Source organism: Mus musculus, chromosome 12, assembly GCF_000001635.26.
Source record: "Mus musculus strain C57BL/6J chromosome 12, GRCm38.p6 C57BL/6J".
Lineage (NCBI taxonomy): Eukaryota > Metazoa > Chordata > Mammalia > Rodentia > Muridae > Mus > Mus musculus.
The window spans coordinates 79,641,178-79,658,973 of record NC_000078.6 but is presented as its reverse complement, the minus strand read 5'-3'; the positions used below and the strand labels follow the sequence as shown (position 1 = coordinate 79,658,973).

General features: G+C 43.3%; 1 protein-coding gene across 22 annotated transcripts in view; it reads right to left on the bottom strand.

Annotated features, from left to right (window-relative positions):
* Window positions 1-17,796, bottom strand: part of Rad51b (RAD51 paralog B) — a 550,979-nt gene that overhangs the window by 189,287 nt on the left and 343,896 nt on the right. For 20 of the 22 annotated variants that reach the window (XR_003950009.1, XR_003950005.1, XR_003950007.1 and 17 more), the window contains one exon: window positions 1,054-1,150. Coding sequence is in view for 7 of the 22 variants with exons in the window: in NM_009014.3 (NP_033040.2) it covers window positions 1,054-1,150 (97 nt within the window). In the remaining 15 variants the exon portion in view is untranslated. Of the gene's footprint in view, window positions 1-1,053; window positions 1,151-17,796 lie in introns of those variants that run through there. The other 2 variants (XR_003950017.1, XR_003950016.1) reach the window with 1 other exon arrangement.

Here is a 17,796-nt window from a genome sequence, read left to right as displayed (position 1 = left end):
ATAAATCACTTGATCACAACACAAATCACAAAGAAAATGAAGAGACTTGTGAAGAATATATTTGGAAAGAAAGCTGAAACTGATTTGATGAGAGAAGTTGAAGGAGAGGTGAATTTCAGCTTGTTCAAGTCTCAGCTCAGGTGGCAGGAGGGTGACAGAGCACTGAGTGAGGGAGGAAGGGACACAGCCCTTCACAGCGTTCACAAATACATCATTAGCTTTCACTCCAAAGACAACACCAAGAAGCAGACATGTGGGGCTTCCAGGCTGAGACTAAAGTGGTCCAGGAAGCCTACCTGGCCAGGCAGTCAGGAGCCTTGCCAGGCCTGAAAGTCCCCTGTCTTCCATCATGACCAATTTTTAGAAAGTAGAAAGGGAAGATGTGCTAGAAGGACTGTGTGCTTCCCATAGCGCCGTGCCCCAAATTCAACTGCAACTAGAAGAGCCTAGAAATGTCAAGGAAGGACTGTCAACAACATCAGAAACCACCTTCTGGCTGCTGATGTAGTTCCCCCAACTACTCAAGGCTCGCTGCCTTCAAAATTCAAGCCTGTCTGACCTTTGCAAGTAGGAGGTGGCATAGAAAATGGGCAGCTTTGCCCCTGTGAAGACCTTGTCATGTTCCTTCTGTACAGCTGATCAGGAATGTCACATCACCTGCACATGGAACCACTGCACACTTTCAGACAGTCTAGAGGTGTTTGGTTCAAAGAAAAGGTGAGATCACCACAGGGGACCACCAATAAAGGCAATGCTGGAGTATCAGTCTCAGAAATAGTCAGCAACTGGTTAGGGGGGCACCGCAGAGGGGTAACAAGACTCCATCCATGGGGCAATGATGGATGAGTATGACGATGCCTCAAAGGGAACTCACTCAGAGCCAGCAAAAGACAAGAATAGATCACTGTCCCTCAAGATGCCCAAGTCTAAATCACCAGGCTCCAGCCAGCAGAACTGACCAGAGTTCAGTAGCCATGTCTCCCGGCTCTCAACAGGAGGCAGGAGGCTGTAAGTCAGTGTCAAGTTTCAGTCTCCCCAGGACAGATCCTTTACCTTCAGACAGGGACAAATCATCAGCTGGAGACACCAGGTCTGCTTGAGAAGGGAGGGCTCCACTCAGATGGGTCGTAATTTGATTCGTCAAGATAACCTGCGAACAGACAAGGGAGAACAGAGCAGGGGGGGGGAGAAGAAAGAGAGAAGACCAAATTAATTATTAGAGCTATCAAAAGGCAGGCTGTGGTTTAGGAGAAGAGTGATAAGCCAGGTAGGAAAACCCCTGCTTGAACTATCACCAGCTTATCTTCAGGAGGGGCCTATCATTATTCAAGACCCAGAGAGCAGAAGCAGGCAGGCTTTCCTCAGAGCTTAAATGGCTGACGGATTCATCTGAGATGCTAAGCAAGCTGAGAAGTGTTACAATATTAGCTAAACACAGAGAGCGAATCAGAATCAAGAAGTACCCGTGCACATTTTATAAAGTTTATCAATTTTGAAAACCGATTTCCAAGTCTAAGAATATTGCTGGTACTGATTTTAAAGTCATCATCTAGAGTTCGGAGATCAGCGGCTTCTCCCTGTCACCCCCAATGACAGTTTTGCTATATATTTAAGACATATGTTAACACGATATTATTAAAAACTAAAGTTTGGAGCTCTTAAAATTCCTGGAAAAGACTCTAAACTACGTAGCTCACATCACCCAATACTATACAATGCTCTTATATTTGGTAAGTCAAAAACTCTTTTCCTTAAAAATTTCCACCAATAAAATCTATTCTATTGTTTACCGACTGTAAAGAGAGAATAAAAGGAAGATTCTCTATTGGAAAATTCTGAGAACACAATCATTTTCAAAAGTTCTGCATGAGGCTCCCATCATAAGAAAGAAGCACTGGACACTTGAAAGAAACTTGTTAGCTACCTGAAGGAAACAGTCCCGTGTACACGATTTGGTGCTTGGCACGTGTATCTAATAGAACCGCCCTGGTCTGTTGTCAGGGATAGCTTGTGGGTTTGTCATCTTGAACATACAGAATAATGTCCGTTTAAAAAACATCTTGTGCTATTGGGGATTGAACCCAGGGCTTTGTGAATGCGAGCCAAGTGCTCTATCTCTAGCTACACTGTAAGATGTCCACATCACCTGGCTTTTCTACTCCACATCTCTCACCATGGATCATCGCCACATATAAGTCCTGAACCAATGAGAACCATGTGGCTTAATTGAGGGGTGGGGGAGGAGGAGGATGACAAGGTCAGGGGAAGAGCTGAGGGGCTCTATTAGCAGAGACAAGCTCTTAGGGTCGTCAGTGTTGGGGAGACTCGTGTCTCCAGCTGTCTGCACACCGTCTCGGAGTGCTGAGCAGGCTCCGGGAGTCCACACAGTATTCACCCTTCTCATAGCTCAGTCTTTCAGTTTGCTACTTCTTATCCAGACTGGTAAGACCCACACGAGCTGACGTCAGTAAACACGCCCCCCAAATAACAACTATTTATGTGAAAGAGTATTAATAACAAAGTATGTTCATCTCTCTCTTCATAATATATGGCATAATATAGCTGTTTAATATGGCTGGATTCAAATTGTGACTCTGACATTCTGGACCTTGGAAAAGTCACTAAACTGTTGAGCCCCATGTTCGACATACAAAATAATATCTGTCTTACAGAATTTTTACGTGAACCGAGACAATCAGTATAAAGTACTTAGCGGAATGCCTGGTAGTAAGTAAATATTCAATAAATGTGCAGAAGTCATGACAATCGTTCTAGAAGGACAATGTGTGAGTTAATGACATATTGTGCTTCAGACATTGGTTCTAATAACTGAATAATAAATCATATCAGAAATTAGGTTTTTGGCACGTCATGCCCATCAAACTTAGTCTCTTTTCTTTTTTATAGAGTTAACCACAAATGTTTGTTATAAAAGTTCAGCAGAATTCCTCCCTAGAATAGGGAATAAAATACCCATGGAAGGAGTTGCAGAGACAAAGTATGGAGCTAAGACGAAAGGATGGACCATCCAGAGACTGCCCCACCGGGGGTCCATCCCATAATCAGCCACCAAACACAGACACTATTGCCCTATGCCAGCAAGATTTTGCTGACAGGACCCTGATATAGCTGTCTCCTGTGAGGCTATGCCAGTGCCTGGAAAATACAGAAGTGGATGCTAACAGTCATCTATAGGATGGAACACAGGGCTCCCAATGGAGGAGCTAGAGAAAGTACCCAAGAAGCCGAAGGGGTCTGCAACCCTATAGGTGGAACAACAATATGAACAGTACCCCCAGAGCTCGTGTCTCTAACTGCATATGTAGCAGTCGGCCATCATTGGGAAGAAAGGCCCCTTGGTCTAGCAAACTTTATATGCCCCAGTACAGGGGAACACCAGGGCCAAGAAGTGGGAGTGAGTGGGTAGGGGAGTAGGGTGGGGGGAGGGTATAGGGGACTTTTGGGATAGCGTTTGAAATGTAAATGAAGAAAATATCTAATAAAAAAAATTAAAAAAAAAAAGTTCAGCAGAAATGGCTCCACGGGTAAACGCACTAACAGAGAACCCATGTTCAGTGCCTAGTGTCCACATGCTTGCGCTCAACCACCAGCAATTCCAGTTCAGGAGATCTGTCACCCTCTTTTGGCTGTAGCAGGAACTGTATTCATACAATGCATGCAGGCAAAACACTCATCCACATAAAATAATAAATTGAATATTTAAAAAACATATGTGAAACTACTACAGTAGGAAAGATAATTAGTTGGGACAAAGCCAATCAGACACCGACATGCTCTGATAGTTATATGCACCTTATCTACCTAGGAACAAAATAATGTATGTTCTAGTTTTTTTGTTTTTGTTTTAAGTTGTGACTTCTGAGAAGTCTAGATATATAGCCTTGATTTTTTTATTAAAGTTTTTTATTAGCATACATTATTTGTACAAAGTGATGAGTTTAATAATGATATTTTCTTTTCTGAAATTTATTTCTTTTGAGAGAGAGTATCACAGTCCAAGTTGTCCTGGAATTCATTATGAAGATCAGGCTAGCCCCCTTGAGAGCTAGAATTAAAATGCATGACATTATGCCCCACCCAAAAATGGTCCTTTCATTCAAGTATATCAGTGACTACACTCAGCAGCCTTCTGTTACACTTATTGGTTCAGTTATGTGTGGACATGAAGATTGTTTCCTCAGAACTATGTAAACGTTACTTTTAGTTGGTTAGGAACATGATAATAAAAAGTGAGCTTTCATTTTTGTGGGATTCTTCCAGATGATGGCTTGGTGAGAGTGACTAGAACTCAAGCAATGTGGCAACAGAATACACACACTCACAAACACACACACCACATATGCACACACGCACACATATATATACACATGTTTATATCTATGACTTCACTGACTATAGTACCTTCCATGTAAAGCAACGCCTGTCGACATATATATTGGGGGCACTAAGAGGAGAGGGAGCTGCATGGCTTCTCCAGAAATGTATGCAGGAACAAGAAGGCATCAGGTAGCTAGGAGTGGTGGCGCACGCCCAGCAGCAGAGCACTTGCCTCCTAGGTGAGAGGATCATGGTTGATCCCCAACATATGAATGACAGAATTGGGAGGGGAAACAAGGAGTGGGGAAGGGGAGAAAGGAAAGTATCCATTTCCACAGAGATAGTAGATGAAGACGAAGCTTTTTCTCTCTCCTAAGTGGCTCTCCGGATGATCTCCCCCTCATTATCACGAGTCTTAAAGCCAAGTCACCAAAGGCTCCCACTGCCTGGAAACTCAAGGGCTTGGTAATCATATCATCTGATAGAATTGTGTGGTTTTCTAAATCTGTGTTTAGCAAAATGACAGAACAGAAACACATCCGAAAGCATCAATTACAAATAGTCACAACTTGGACAGAAGCCTACAGATGTGTTTTTCACCGAGGCGATTTGGAGATGTGAAAACTATGCTCTTAAAATAACTTATAAAATACTACTGCGGAGTTATAAACAGAGTCTTAACACTGTCTGGTTTCTGAAATGAGTTCTGACTGACACTTCCAAGGGCTTTTCATAAACTCCGTTCCACTGGAGCAACTGGGGCTTCTGAGATTGGACATAAATTTGTGTGAGAGCAGACTGCACAGAGCTTTAAGACAGTGGCTTCGGAATTAGACAGACTGAAGTTCGGATGTTGGCTCTATTGTTTCTGACCTATGTAACACTGGTCAGTATCATAAATTTTCTTCATGTGATAAACTTTACTCCTAGGAACTTAAGGATTAGACTAGACCATTTACTTAAAGTCTTTAACACAGCACTCAACCTAGGGCAAATGATATCCCCATCACTGTCCCAACTCTGCTTTGCTTGTTTAGAAGACTCATGCCCAACTTAACATAGTGGCCTGTTAGTATGTATAATGTGTATTTTTTTTGTATCTGTTAAGAAATTTTTTAATAGTTTCTCATCTTTAAAAAAAAAACACAAATAAAAGTCTATATCCTCTTTGTAGACCATATCATTCACTGTTGACAAAGAACATACATTTGCTATTTATATCTTTAAAGGCAATAAAACTTGAATTGGAAGTGCATCTGTTATTTCCCCCATTTCCTTAAAAGCGTGGCTAATTGAAAACATGACACATTCATACCACCATGGGCTATAACTACAAAGCCCGAGGGGGGACTCTTGGACAAAAGGGAAGATAAGAGATTTAATGATCATAGTTTCATCTGAAATCAGGAAGAAACTGAATCTGGCTCAATGTTTAGTAAGGAGAAAACCATCCCCCTACTGTTGGGGGGGGGGGACACATGAAACCTTGCAAGTTATACAGCAACTACTGTCTTGACTCAATTTTTTTTTTTCATGGAGAGATCACTGACTTATCTTCTAGCACTGCCTTGACTATAGGATACACAAGAATTACATCTGTATACAAAATGCACCCTCATATAATGGAGCATAGACTATGAGTCCCATTGCTAATACTCCCTCCCAACAGAAGGAGGGGGTCATTCCTTCCTTCCAAGACAAGTCTCCATGCCATGTGCACCATGACTCCAAGGATGAACCTGAGTAGAGTGGTAAGAAAATGAATAAAAGACAGACAGATGGACATGTGGACAAAAACCTGGGATACAGTGTCTGGGCTCTCACCTGGAGAATCCCAGGACCCCAGAATCTCATTGTGTTTATTATGTAGAGCTGAGCAGAGTGGTGGGGTTATTGAATACAGATGAACAAAGATGTGGGGTTATTACATACAGATAAACAAGGAGGCAGAGTTAATGGAATACAGCTGGAGCAAGGGGACTAAATATCTACAGAGAGAAACTATGGTCGATAGTTTCAGCAGACATCACCAACATTGCATTTGGTTTCCTGAGAAAGGCTCTGCTGTCCCTTTGAACCTGAGGCTATGGGGTCCCTGACATGGCTGTGCTCCTGTCAACAGCATACATTCAAGGCTTCTCTCACTCAGGGATTCCTCTGTTCTGTACATAGTTTCTTCTGTTCCCTACATGGCTCATCTCAAGTTTCCTCCCACACTGTCTTCTATAAATACACCATGTCCATCTTTCTGTGCACCAGGGCACAATGCCTCTGTGTGAACGGTTTAAGGAAATAATGATCTTCCCTAGAAAGAAGTAAATTCAAGGTGCAGACTCATAAACAACACAGAGACTTGGACATTAGAGGAAAGAGATGGGAATTAGGTTGGGAAATCGATGTAGTTTCAGTCAGAAGACAGAGTGTTCTGGTCATTCAGAAAACCATAATACACAGACAAAATATATGACTCGCTTCCAGTAAGTATTAAGTCGACTGTCAAATGCTTTATCATCAGAGGGTGGGAGCAGAATAAGCTTGTCATCAAGGCCTAAAGGTCAAGCAGGGGACTTGAGCATCTAAGCCCAACTCTCCACTAGTGTATGAGCCAGTGCAGACTACCTGTCTTCAGTTGAACTGTCTTTAGCTATGCTATGATACAAGGCTATACTCACACCATCCTCTAGATTATTAATCCTGCTCCAGAATAATTCTGATTTTTGGGGCCTCTTAAGTGTGTAGTTTGATCTGCTCCACATTGAAGGATTAGAAGTATCAGTGTTGGGGCTTCCAAGAGTAGCCATCAAGTATACCATAGCTTACCAAGAGTATCAACATCAACTGTCAAGTATACCATAGCTTACCAAGAGTATCAACATCAACTGTCAAGTATACCATAGCTTACCAAGAGTATCAACATCAACTGTCTAGTATACCATAGCTTACCAAGAGTATCAACATCAACTGTCAAGTATACCATAGCTTACTAAGAGTATCAACATCAACTGTCAAGTATACCATAGCCCACCATGAGTATCAACATTGGAGAGAACAGAATGGAGGACTGCCTTCTTTGATATAAGAAGTACCTTTCTCAACTCTTAGAAGATAACAAAAAAGACAAAGTTTTTAGTCAGCAGGGGTAGAATAGGTAGAATGTAATATCTGATCTTGTTTAGCAGCAGAAGAAATCTTAATGGTCAGCAAACTAGTAACTTAAGTCAATTAAATATTTCTTAATTCTTTAAGATTTTTATATGATTCTAACACACCCCTCCCTGACCCACCCCCACTTCTCAACCCCTCCAAGTTTGTGTCCTCTTTTTAACGTTTTTTTAAAAAAATAACTGACTCCAATTTGTGCTGGCTGTATATGCCTGGGTATGGGGCCATCCACTGGAGCAAGGGGACATCTAGTGACAACCCTCTTAAAGAAAAAATGACTCTCTTTCTTCCATATCAGTTGTCCATAGCGCTCGGGTAGGGGTAGGGGCTTGTGAATCCCCCTCTCTCTGTGCTACAGTGCTGACTGGCATGACACTTATAAATCTTGCACAGGCAACTACAGCTGCTGAGAGCTTGTAAGCACAGCCATCCTTGAATGTTCAGAAGACACTACTTCATTTTCGTCTTCCCTGACCTCTGATTCTTACAAACCTTCTGTGTCCCCTCCTTCAGTGATCTGTAAACCCTGAGGAGGGAGTGTGATATAGACAGACACCTCATTTGTGGGTGAGCACCCCTGACACTTACTCTCCACACTTTGACCAGCTGTGAGTTTCTGTATTAACCACCACCATCCAGTGTTTAGGGAAACTTTTTCTAAGGAGTCTCAGGGTGGCACTAACCTACAGGGAGGGAGATGTGAGTTTAGAGTGCAGTTAGTGTCCATTTAGTGAATGAATAGGAGTAAGCTCAACCATGGGGCCTGTGAGCACCCCATCATGGGTTCTTAGCCAAATTTACCTGGTATGTGTTTCCTTCTGTGGACCGGGCTTTAAATCCAATCAGAAATTTGGGTCATCCTATAACATTCATCCCGCAATCATGGGCATATCTGACCATGAGGGTGACTGTTTGCAGTTCCCAGGATTCCCAGGGTCATATCTAGGTAACTCGGTTGATGACTTTTTTTTACCTCAGTGGCCTGCATAGCCCCTTACAGTACTATGAAAGCTACCCAGCAAAGTAAGCTTCCTGGTCAGTACTAACTTGATTTTTCCACATCTTATGAACAATGCCTTAACCAACAGGGTCTTACCATCAAGTTCTAGTAGGCAACTAGGAACAATGACAATAACTTGTGTTGTTTGGAGTCTCTAGGATACCTCTGATCAACAACTTGAGGTGAGGGAATCCCATATCTTGCACTGGGATTTTTGTTTGTCTTCTGGGATGAGCATAATCCTCTGTAACATGAACTTCAATCTCTCTCTCTCTCTCTCTCTCTCTCTCTCTCTCTCTCTCTCTCTCTCTCTCTGTCTCTCTCTCTCTCTCTCCCCCCCCAACACAAAGCTTATAAAATAGTAGGTTTCCACATGGTGTGTTCAAACAAGTTAGACTAAAAAAAAAAAGACATCATGAATATGAGAAATGCTATCATTCATTCTGTGTGTGGGCATGTTAGAGACAGATTTTATCATCTATTTTCCACTGAGTGAAGCAGTCACCTGCTTGAGTTCAATAGCCCAGATAACAGGAGGAGCATGCAGGTTTTCTTGATTCTCTTCCTTCCTAAAGTAACAGTAGGAAGAGGAGAGAGGGTCTCTGAGCCCAGGTCTATTTAGCAGGTGACTTCTTTATGCCTTGAAGTGCTGGCTTAGAGAATTCAATCTATTAGTCATGAACTATGGGATCTCATGTCCAGACATGTACTATAAAACTGTCCCAAGTCACTGGATAACAAGCCACCAGTCATACTAATAAATAACTCTGAGCTACATGGGCAAACAGCTACAGTTTCTGGAAAGACAAGCATGAAAAAGAGTCTACATAAATTGTGTCAAGTTTTCTGATACATTGGACTGGTCATTTCTGAAACTAAACTCTTCATGGAACTATTTGCAACAGAGTTCAAAGGGTAGACAGGAAAGAGAAACCATCACATGACGTCAGGCATCTCAAGGAGTTCTTTGCCCAGAACACCACTGTCTCCTGTGCCCACCCTCTGGCAGAAAATGAGCATAGCCTGCTCCACAGAATCAGTGAAGTTTCAAAATCGCCTTAACTAGCCAGGAGGGCTAGGCGCTGTGATTGTAAATAGGCAGCCCACTGAAGAACAGGGCCAGTGGGAGAGACAGCTTGACCAGAATTCCAGTATCAACTCTACTCACTGCCAGCCAGGTATAAGCACAGTGATGAGTCACTGCCTTTCCTGGGCTCCAAAGGCATAATCATTCTTTTTGTACTGAGAATAGTCTATCTGCTCCAGGAACATTTTTTAAAATATTACTTTTTGTACCTTAAAGCATCCTAATTGCAGAGATGACAGTGACTTGGTCTTTTTATCCAAACAAAGCCTTGGGTGAGTCAGACAGTCTGAATTTTGATCCCAGATCTGTTAAAGCTTGTAGAATGCCTTGCTCTTAAGGAGACAGAGGCCGGAACTTTCCTGTGAGAAATTGTTCAGGTTCATTGAGCCCTTTCATCGCCAAGGCTTGAGAAATGTCCTGGAGTGATTTTTCAGCATGCTCTACTCTTGCTTCCCGACCATGACAGTGTCTGGCCAACCCTCCTGCTCCCAGAGAGCCCCTGGGCGAGGCAAACAGAAAAAAGAGAGCAAGCAAAGGAAAGAGTTCTCTCTCTCTCTCTCTCTCTCTCTCTCTCTCTCTCTCTCTCTCTCTCTCCCCCTCCCTCCCTCCCCCCACCCCGTGTGTGTGTGTGTGTGTGTGTGTGTGTGTGTGTGTGTGTAGAGAAATGGATTAAAAACAGGGTAGGCTCACCATCAGGTCCAAAGGGCTGTGCTCCCAGGCATGGGCCCCCATTCCTCCCACTGTCTTCCTACCCGCTTCCATCTTTGGAAAGAGATATCCAGCATTTGTTGTGAGGGAAAGTCAGACTAAATATTCTGGAATTTGAGTATCACGAAAACAAATCTGGTTTTACTATTCACTGGTTTAGTTTTGCCAAGCTCTGGAAAATTATAAATCATTCCATGATGAAAAGAGAGAGAGAGAGAGAGAGAGAGAGAGAAATAGAGAGAGATCATGTCCCTCTTCAGCTCAGAGAATATCAACTATCAGCTCTACAATAAAGAACCGATAAGGCTTTGGGATGCCAGTCTGCTATTTCCATTGTGAGGGACTGAATGTAGGACAATGGCTATCTGGGAAAATGTGAACGTTGTCAAGGCTTTTCTTTTTTTTAAATATTTGTCATAAAACACCAAGCTCCAATTTGACCAGAAGAAAACACGCCTGTGGGATTCCAGCAGCCTGCCTATATTTCGTTTTGGCTCTGGCACGAATCTGCTGAGCAATTCTGGGAAGTGTGCCTAACCCCTCTGTTCTTTAGAGTGTTGAGTCCACAAAAGCTATGGCGAGAATTAATATATTCTGATGGCTATTAGTAGAAGGGGCTATGAAGGAAAAATGTTAACATGTCTCAGTTTGCCTTAGTTCTGCTGTTGTACACAAAACTCCAGGACTGTCATTGACTTTCATTAGCCTCAACCTTAAGGAAGCTGCTCTGCCCAGAGATGCCGGAGAGCGGCTGAGGAAAAGGAGAGGGAAACACAGTGAGGGAGATGGCTTGGGCATATTTGAACTCATTGTGTGAAGACTTCAGTTCACACTGCACAGTGATCTGCGAATACAGATCTCTCTAGTGGACTGTCTTCCTCAATCGTTGCCCTTCCCTATGTCCCAGAATTAACAGGTGCTAAGGTCATTAAGACCAAGGAGCAACAAACCGATACTCAACTAGAACTCGCCATGCCTGTGGCCACAGCACCCCAGTTGCTGGCTGCAGGGTTTCCCCTGGAGTGTACACCCTGGGAGAAGCAGACCAAAGCAATCCACAGCCGAGCTGGAGAAAAGAGTGTTGCTGATCAAGAGTCCCTGGAGGAAAGACAGGCTCTGTGTGAGGGACAGCACATATGGAAGGATGGTAAATCTCCTCAGCTTGCCATGCTCACCTCTTCAGTCACTGAGGGCACCCCTAAGCGTTCTACTACCATCACCTCCACCACCGAGTTCCGGGAGATGGAGGAGGAAGGACAGTGTCTGCCATTTGTTCACACCAGGTATGGGGTAACTGCCCTGCACGATGGTGAGGCTTTCTCTTTGGCCTAATTACCCGTAGAATGGATACTCTAGGGAAAATCTGTGGCCAGCAACTGTGGGGCTGTGGCTTATAGGTATGGTGAGTTCTAGCTGTATATTAACATGTTCCCTGCCTGGCCCCAGTGGACTGACCTGTTGGGTCTGAGACTGGGGTGGGTTGGGAGGGTGGTGGCACCAGTTGTGGTAGCAGGCCAGTGTGCAGTTTTCACCTCTAGCCCAACCTGGCAGTGTTGGGCCCACTGCAGGAAATGACACAGTCTCTTGGTTACTTGTGACAGGGTAACCACTGTGGCTTCCAGTGGTCTATTTACCAACTATATCAAATTTTGCAGTTAGCACGGGGCCAAGAAAGGCTGGCTACCTAGGTATGGAAAAGAAGGTGGCCCATTTTCAGATGGCTCTGGGGTTCACACGGATGTGAAAGAAACTTTCCTACCAGCTGTTCTGTGCATTTTCTGTGGCAGTCACTGTGCATGAAGTTTGTTCGGCTGTCTTTGCCCACTTCCTCATCCCTGCCTACTGAGCTCTTCAGACAGGCAGGGAGGTGAATTTCCAGCCCCCTCCCGCCCCGAGTTTCTGATGACCTTTTTCGGTGTTTTTGTTACTTGTGGTGCTTTCTATTCACGTGTATGCCTTGGTGCTGGGGATTCCCCTCCCTTCGGTTTGCAAGGAGGGTTAGAAAGACACGGCTTTGTGATAAGTACCATCATAGACGGCTGCTACTCACTCACTCCCCCTCCTTACACTCATTTGGGGCCAAGAAAAATCGTTCTATTGAGTCATTTGCTCCCCAAAGAGACTGAAGATATAACTCTTGGGGGGAGTCCAACTTCATCAACACCAACTTTGATCCTCCAGCCTAATGTATGCTTATTGTAGACAGGGGCTAAGCTCAGAGGAACCTCAGATACGTCCTGTGGGGCGCAGAGCAGTGCTAATATCCCTGCCTTATCTCTATGTTCCCAATTAAGTGGTGTGGCATCCTAACCAGCATGGGCTCACTGACGGGGCAGGTCCAATTATCTCCATCTCCAGAGTGAATCTGTAGCATGAAACTCTGTCGGCCATTGTTCAAAGGTTGGTTAACTGGTCTACCTAGAAATCCCCAAGTCAGCGGCTTTATCAGATACTCATGTACAAAAGTGATTTCATGTCCTCAAAGATGGACAATTTTATTTTTGAGGCAGAGTGATTCCATGCTTCTACATCCATATTTAGAAGACATTGATACAGACACAAACAGTGAAAATTAGACACAATCAGACAGAGTCAACAAAGAAGAGACAGAAGAAGAATAGGTCAAGAACAAATATAGTAAGTGGCCAAATACTTACCTAGTAGCCCTTGGTATGGCACTCTCCAACATGACCACTAGTGAGCAAACCCCCAGTCAGAGGCTACAGGCTGGCAAGGACCCATCTCACCTAAGGAACAAGGCCCAATGCCAGATGACAAACCAGTTTCTTCTCTCTGCCATTCACTCTGGTGACCTGGAAACAGCCATCTGGAGCAGAGTCTGAGAGGAAATGTGAGGCTCTGGCAGGCCTCAGAGTTGCTGGAGGTGATGACTAGGTCTGTGCAACGTCCACCGGCTCATCTTACCAATAGAACTACATATTGAAGCCGATATCTTACATCTTTCCCTCCCTCGTTTTCAGTTGGCTTTCTGGCACCACTCATCTGACATCATTAACATGAGTAATGGCACTTTTATACTTTCATTCACAGACTGGTCTTAACTGATCCTTAGTGTATGAGGGAAACTGAGAACTAAGTCAACTAGCCATCATGGGTTAGAGGGGTAGGCAGGCTCCAGACTCAAACATCCTGGCCTCTCTCTCTCTCTCTCTCTCTCTCTCTCTCTCTCTCTCTCTCTCTCCCTCTCTCCCTCTCTCCCTCTTTCTTTGGTTTTTCGAGACAGGGTTTCTCTGTGTAGCCCTTGCTGTCCTGGAACTCACTTTGTAGACCAGGCTGGCCTCGAACTCAGAAATCCGCCTGCCTCTGCTTCCCAAGTGCCCGGCTGGCTCCCTTCTCTTAACAGTAGTGAAACACCAGGTCTACACTTAGGTAGATCATTTGCTCTCTCTATGCCTTATTTTCCTGAGCTACATAATTGGGTTAGCAATTATCCCTATTGTGAAGACAAAGGACAGCATGTGAGATGCTCTTAAAAAGCCTGATACCTGATAGGTGTTTAATGAACATTACCTTTGCTATGACAGCCATTCTAGAACCTGTTTATGTCTCATGGTTCACTTCCTCTGGTTCTCACTCTTCCCATCCCAAATGGCCCAGTCTGAAATCCCCCTCCCTTCACTCTTTCTTAAGATTTTGTATTTCAGCATCCAGGTGAACTCTCAACTCTTTCATGAATAACTTCCCAAATATTTATCTTCAACTAATTTCTCAGTTTTTAATATACCTACTTCAGCATCAGTATTAAGGAACTCACTGCAAGACTTACTCTACATGTGTTATTTTTCTTTTAACAAGACTTAACAGAAATATTTCTTGGTCTCAAAGGAGTCCAAAGAGGGGAAGTCAGTTGAGCCAAGCCATTTATGATGGTACTCATCATAAAGATTTGTCTTTTTAATCTTTGTAAATCCTTGCTTACAGTGTAAACTTCAAGGGATTTGATGTCATTCTGGGTCCCTAGGTCCCCTTCTGGGTTCCTATTCCAAATGCAGAAAGGGAGAATGGAACCCAGCTTTGATTCAGTTCTTCCTATCTACAGACTCCATACTGAGTGCCTGTCTGACATTTATTTAACTTATTTCATCCTCTCAACCCAGGCAAGTCAACATTATTATCCTGCTTTTCTCAGATTAAACAGCACCGTGAGTCAGACTCAAATCAGTCCTATATGGCTCCCTGGTTCTTCCAAGGAAAAGTTCTTTGCATGAAAATGCATGGCCTCATGATTTACTGATTCAGTTCATCAGACCAAGGCATGCTAATATCAGAGTAATCAAGTTCCATGTTGTTCAGTGCAAAATCAGATAAAGAAATCTGGGAAGATGGCTCAGTGGGTAAAGTGCTGGCTGTACAAGCCCGACAACCTAAATTCAGACCATCAGCTTCTACAAAAAGCCAGTTATGGAGGCTGAGAGAGGAGAATCACAGAGGGGTTGCTTTCCATCCAGTCTTGCTAATCAATGAGTTCCAGGTTCACAAAATAAGGTGGAAGCAGTGATGCCTATGAACTGCAACAATGATCAGCATGGTATGATATACCTAAAGGTGTAACAGTGGCAACCAACAGATGCCTAATTGGACTTAAGTCCTGCTCAACAGGAGGGAAATCATGTCTAGCACAGGAAATCTACTTAACTTCATAGGACTAGTGAGGTCATAGATCTTAGAAGGGAACCCACCCTTACCCATTTACTGGACCAGCATAATTTCAAACTGTGTTCTAAATATATATTCTTTAAATGCAGATAAGTCAATCTCTTACTTCTTGTCAAAAAAAAAAAATCCTATCTCTTTGAAGCAGACAGAGACCATCACAGAAAATCACAACCAGTCAAATTATAGAGAATAACTGATCATGGGATGCCTGGCACCAGTGGATATGTCAATAACACAGCTCTTTCACATAAGGTTAAGGAACATTGCAGAAGAGAGGGCAGAAAGAATGTAAGAGCCAGAGGACCAGGAAGTCTGCAGGGAGATCATGTCTCTTGGAAATGACAGGGAAGCTATATCCAGGATACTGAAGTAACACGGATACCTGATCAAGACCCAAACAATGGCAAGAGTAACAGAGAAAAGGGAAATATCATGGGGCACCAACTCCTAGACAAAGAACTACAGGCAACTAATGACTGCTGAGAGAAGAATTAGTCTTCCCCAGGGATGAACTAATTAATTGTGTAATAGCAAGTGGTCAGACTTTAAATAATACACATACAAGCAACACTGAACACACACAGCAATTTAAACATATATACGTATATACATATATGTGTGTGTGTATAGAATACAATATATAAATATAAACACAATGACAATCAAAGAAAAGGAGGCCATGAGTTTGAGAGGGGGTAAAATGGGGAGGGAGGAGAACAGAAGAGGGGTTGGAGAGAGGAAAGGGAAGGGGAGAAATGAGTTAATTATATCTTAATTATAATTTTAAAGACAACATGGGAAGTGATAGAGGAAGACACTGGGCATTAACCTCTGGCTTCCACATATCCACAAAATCATATAATATCCACGCACATTAGAGAGGAGATGATTCTAAAACAAGATGTTTAAGAATAAAACAAACTTTCAATAGGAAGGCAAGGAATGAGCCAACAGTTAGTAGGCTACTCAGTAGACTGAAAAGGTTGAGTTTGCAGGCTGGGGAGGAACCATGCACTGGTAGGTGTGGGCAAGGGAAAGGACACAGATTCTTGGATTCTTCTTCTGTCCTGGCCACTAACCACGCTACTAATGCTTTCACTTCTGCTAAACTGTGATGACAAGAGTTTCCGAAGAAAAAGCTGCTACATAAGCGCAGACAGACAGACAGACAGCGAGCCGGTTAAGTGTGCTGCAATTACACACAGAATTGGGATCTGTAATAGGAGTTCATGACAGGGGCCAATTCCATGTGGACATTTGTCTTTCCAGTTTTACTTGGACCTGTAGAGAGTAGCTCACTCAGGGTCTACTGAGCCATTTGAATTTGTTCTTGTTTTCCTACTTTAAGTGGTATTTGTATTTTTCAGACCACTTACTATATATACAGTAGCAATGCAAAATAATAAAAGATTGATTCTTGATATGTTTGGAAATCAAGAAGTATTATATTAGTGCCTTTGCTTCCTGTTGGGCACCTGGCCTTATGGGGAAAACTCAGCTGGGTGGGGACAACAGAGGCAGAGGTTTGTCCTTGGTTTTTTAATTCATTCATATCAAAATGCCAGTGGTGGGTTACAGCTGTTTTCTTTTATGGCATTCCACCACTCCTTTAAAGAAAAGTCCCAGAGAACCTGTAAGTACTGACTGTCCATTTCCACTTAGCTGATGTCTCATGGAATTCCAAATCCTGGTGTGGGGAGCAAGCCCTGCAGTTGACTTCCTGGAAGGGCTTCCCACTGAGAAGAGATGTCATGCTTCTTTCTCCCTCCCCAACACCCCTTCCTGTGGACTCCTGCCCTCCGGTGGGCGGGCGGCAGGCAGGACCACAGTGAAATCACTAAATCGGCCTGTTGGGCTAGTGAATCCGGGTGAGTGAGTGAGTCAATTCTCTTTAACTCTGTGGTCTCAACTTCTTGTTAGCTTATTGCAAAATTAAAGGGCACATGGAGAGCAGAACCATCAATCAGTAACCAGCAGAGGAACGAGCTCTTTGTGGAATGCACTAAAAACAGGAAAGATGAAGAAAAAAAAAAATGAAAAGGAACCTTATGAAATGATCATTTCTTAGGAGAACAGAGAGAAAATTCCCCTGCGCACATGCAGCATTATTTAGGAAAAGTCTTATTGAAGGTTTCCTATCTCACCAGGGGAGCAAGCACAGGAATGCAAACAAAATCCCTCAAATGAGCTGCCCTTTATTAGAGCTATTTGTGTGTGTGTGTGTGTGTTTTGCTGTATTCCACAGGCATAGTAGATATGGGCCAAGGGGCTGGGACAGTGACTCAGCAGACCCAAGACCAGGGGAAGGGAAAGAGAAGCCATTATTGTTTATTATCAGACAAACAAACAACAATCACTGGTTTCTACAGGCTCTGCTCAAAGCTGACCTTCCCCCCAGCACATCTTAATTCAGAGCTAAAGTTTTTGAGGCCATGCCTTTTTTAGAATACCTAGCAAATACTATTTGATGAGGACAAACCCTGAAAAGGCTGGAGAAGAAAACTAATATTTACAGAGTGCCAATCACCATGCGCAGTGTCTTGTTTAAATAACCCTCTTAAGGGACTCAGGGTATAGCTCAGAGAAAAAGTGCATGCCTGGGACACACAGGCCCTGGTGTAAACCATGACATTGCAATAAATAAATAACTTTCTATAATAGCCATCACAGCTCTGTGATGTAGATGACATTATCTCCCTATTTTATAGATTAAAAAAAATACTGAGCAACTGGGTTGAAGAAATAGCTCAATCAGTAAATTAAGATCTAATTCAACCTTCACATCCACATAAAAAGCCCCATGTGATGGTGCCCACTTGTAATC